This window comes from Etheostoma spectabile, chromosome 6 (genome assembly GCF_008692095.1).
Source record: "Etheostoma spectabile isolate EspeVRDwgs_2016 chromosome 6, UIUC_Espe_1.0, whole genome shotgun sequence".
NCBI lineage: Eukaryota > Metazoa > Chordata > Actinopteri > Perciformes > Percidae > Etheostoma > Etheostoma spectabile.
In genome coordinates, this window is record NC_045738.1 from 20,427,959 (window position 1) to 20,430,832 (window position 2,874).

The 2,874-nt window shown below is 42.3% G+C and overlaps 1 protein-coding gene and 1 long non-coding RNA gene across 3 annotated transcripts in view; one reads left to right on the top strand and one right to left on the bottom strand.

Annotated features, from left to right (window-relative positions):
* Window positions 1-2,874, top strand: part of bmper (BMP binding endothelial regulator) — a 37,973-nt gene that overhangs the window by 19,992 nt on the left and 15,107 nt on the right. For both annotated transcript variants that reach the window (XM_032517506.1, XM_032517505.1), the window contains exon 3: window positions 2,322-2,423. Coding sequence is in view for 1 of the 2 variants with exons in the window: in XM_032517505.1 (XP_032373396.1) it covers window positions 2,322-2,423 (102 nt within the window). In the remaining variant the exon portion in view is untranslated. The remainder of the gene's footprint in view (window positions 1-2,321; window positions 2,424-2,874) is intronic.
* Window positions 2,192-2,874, bottom strand: part of LOC116690501 (uncharacterized) — a 22,693-nt gene continuing 22,010 nt past the window's right edge. The window contains exon 3 of the long non-coding RNA XR_004332273.1: window positions 2,192-2,204. This is a non-coding gene — a long non-coding RNA (uncharacterized LOC116690501). The remainder of the gene's footprint in view (window positions 2,205-2,874) is intronic.

Genomic DNA, 2,874 nt, shown 5'->3' on the forward strand with positions numbered 1-2,874 from the left:
AAAATACAGTTTAGAGAGTTTAGAGAGCCTCCGAGCCGCAGCTAGTGAAAGCGCCACCACATGCACTCTGAAAAGGATATATGCAGACAGCAGGATAATACAAGACATAGCATAATGCACAAGACTACATACATGAAGGAATAATTGGTGTATGGTGTCTGTGGAAATCGGTGCTGTGGTCAGCCAACCCTGTGGGTTGTAAAGCCTACGAGTATAGAAGGGATCCAAGATCTAATACGGTTGGACAAATCACATATTGACTTGGACAGAGGGCCTCACATAACATAAAAAAACAGCCATTATAAAATCAGCATATGGCCCTGTATAACCTCTCCCACTGTGCTGCCAGATTGACTTTTTTCAGAATATTGACTCCATCTTGTATTCAGATGGAAAGTTTCCGGTAGACCTCTGGATTAAGCTGAATGTGCAAAAGAAGATTTTGCACTTTTCTGCTTTCCCTTATCTAATTTCTCTTCCCTTCAGCTTATTTCACTTTCTCTTTTTTCCCCTCTTTCCATCATGGTCTCTCCCTCCCTCCTCCTTTGTCATGACATCATCTGTCCTCAGTGTGGTTTAGGTTTAGTTGGAGCGCTGCTGCTATATTAAACCACTCCGATTTTTTTTTCCCGCCCTCTTTTGATCCGTCCTCGTTAGAGCCGCCTGCCGCAGTGCCACAGGGCCATGACGGGGACCCGCCAGCCTCCACTTTATAAACCCTCACAGTGTGTAAAATAAAGCACACACACAGACAGCATGTGGATAAAACCAGCAATAAAAGCTTGGTGTGAAAGTCGAGCGGATTAAGCAAGTGCAGTCCCACGGTGCAGCTAGTGCTGGTGACGGGTACAGCGCGCAGAGTTCCTAAAGGTGACAGGAGGATTGTTGAGTTGGTGTGAAAATTCACAGCTAATCTGTGAAGATTGAGTCACCTTTTACGTTAGAAACAAGCTGCTAACTTCTAAACATCTGCGATAGCAGAGCACAGAGGTGGTGTGCCGGTGAAAACATTGTCATGAACACATTTAAAGTCCAACTTTGGTTATTTTTGGCTAGTGGAGTTGCTGTAGGGGTGACAATGTCAACCAAATATTGAATGGATTGCCATGACATTTTATAAAGATATGCATGCCCCCCTTAGGATGAACTGTAATAACTTTCTGACTTTTACTGCTTTTAATACTGTAATCCATCCAATACTTTTTTTTGGTTTATGCATGGCCAGGAGTGCTCAGTTGGTGGAGCGGGCGCACATCTGTGGTGAAGGCCTAAAAATACCCCAAAAATAATCTTTAAAAAAACATTGGTTTATGACCAAATACCTGAAGACAAATACAAATTGTTGTTGCTATGCCAATATCAATCAAATCTTATCAATGAACACCCACACAGTCCTAATAAAGCAGATAAGCTGAGTATCTGAGTTTTAAGCTCGTCGTACATTTCTCATAAAAAGTTCTGCTTATTAAGTTGTGAATATTTAAAATATAGTTATAGAAAGATTTCAGGGACTTTAAAAAAGTAAAGAGGCCATACCTCGGGGTTTGTATTTATTTTTAGGATTATTTTTTGGGCATTGTAGGCCTTTATTTGACAGGACAGATGAAGACATGAAAGGGGAGATGGAGGGGGGAATGACATGCAGCAAAGGGCCACAGTCCGGAGTCAAACCCTGGCCCCTTTGTCAAGGACTAAACCTCTATATATGGGCGCCTGCTCTACCAACTGTGCGCCCTACCTCGTGTCTTTAACTTGAACTGAAAGCTTTCTTTCTCCTTTGTCTGTAAAATACTACAACCAGTAACACGGTACAATTCAGGACGGCCAAACTAAAACAAACACAAACACACACACAAACAAAATTAATGAATAACGTTAATGGTTTTCTGTGTTTTTTTAATACGTATCACACAGTAGTTTATAGTATGTTTGACTTCCATTAATGAAAGAGAAACCAAATAAAAAGAGTAAAGGAGTGTGTCATTAATAACCTGCCTTGCACTAACATTCACCCTGGACTTCTGCCCTACATCTGCCCATTGCACATACACATTCTGCCTCCCAAACCAACTACTTTTTGTATGTACACATTTGTTTTTCTGTATTGTTTATTTCACATTAATGTGTAATATGGTTGTTTGTTTGTGTATGCACCTTTCACCAAGGCAGATTCCACAAAAGTGTGCTAATTATGGCAATAAAACCTTTTCTGATTCTGAAAAAAGCCAATGGTATACAGCATGATGGGACACTTGCCAATTAACTCACTTTCCCTTTCTATTCTCTCTCTCTCTCTCTCTCTCTCTCTCTCTGTGCTGCAGGAGGGGAAGGCAGACTGTAAACAGGAGAAATGTCCACAGGTCTCTGAGGACTGTGCTCTGGTGGTGAAACAGACCGGAGCCTGCTGCGAGAGGTGTAAAGGTAAGACGGACAGACGGACAGACGGACAGACGGACAGGTGGACAGACGGACAGACGGACAGACGTACAGATGGACAGATAGACAGACGTACAGACAGACAGATGGATGGACAGATAGGTGGACAGATGGACAGAGCCAGAATAAGAGGATTGTGGAAACAGAAATCTTCGTATTCATGGTTAAAAGTTTCATTACCTGTGCTGCCCTCTGATTCTCCTAACTGAACTCAGAGGAGGAAATGAATACTTTATGTAAGCGCTGAGTTCCTTTTGTTTCTTCGGCCATGACATTACAACCAGCAGTGATAATAATTATTACCCTGGGATGGTTTATTATAGTACTACAGTACCTGCAGCTGCTCCGCACTAATGGGAGACTGTAATAACACACCGGTACAGGAACACAGAGATGCTAACCAGAGCCTCTCCAGTCACACACACACACACACACACA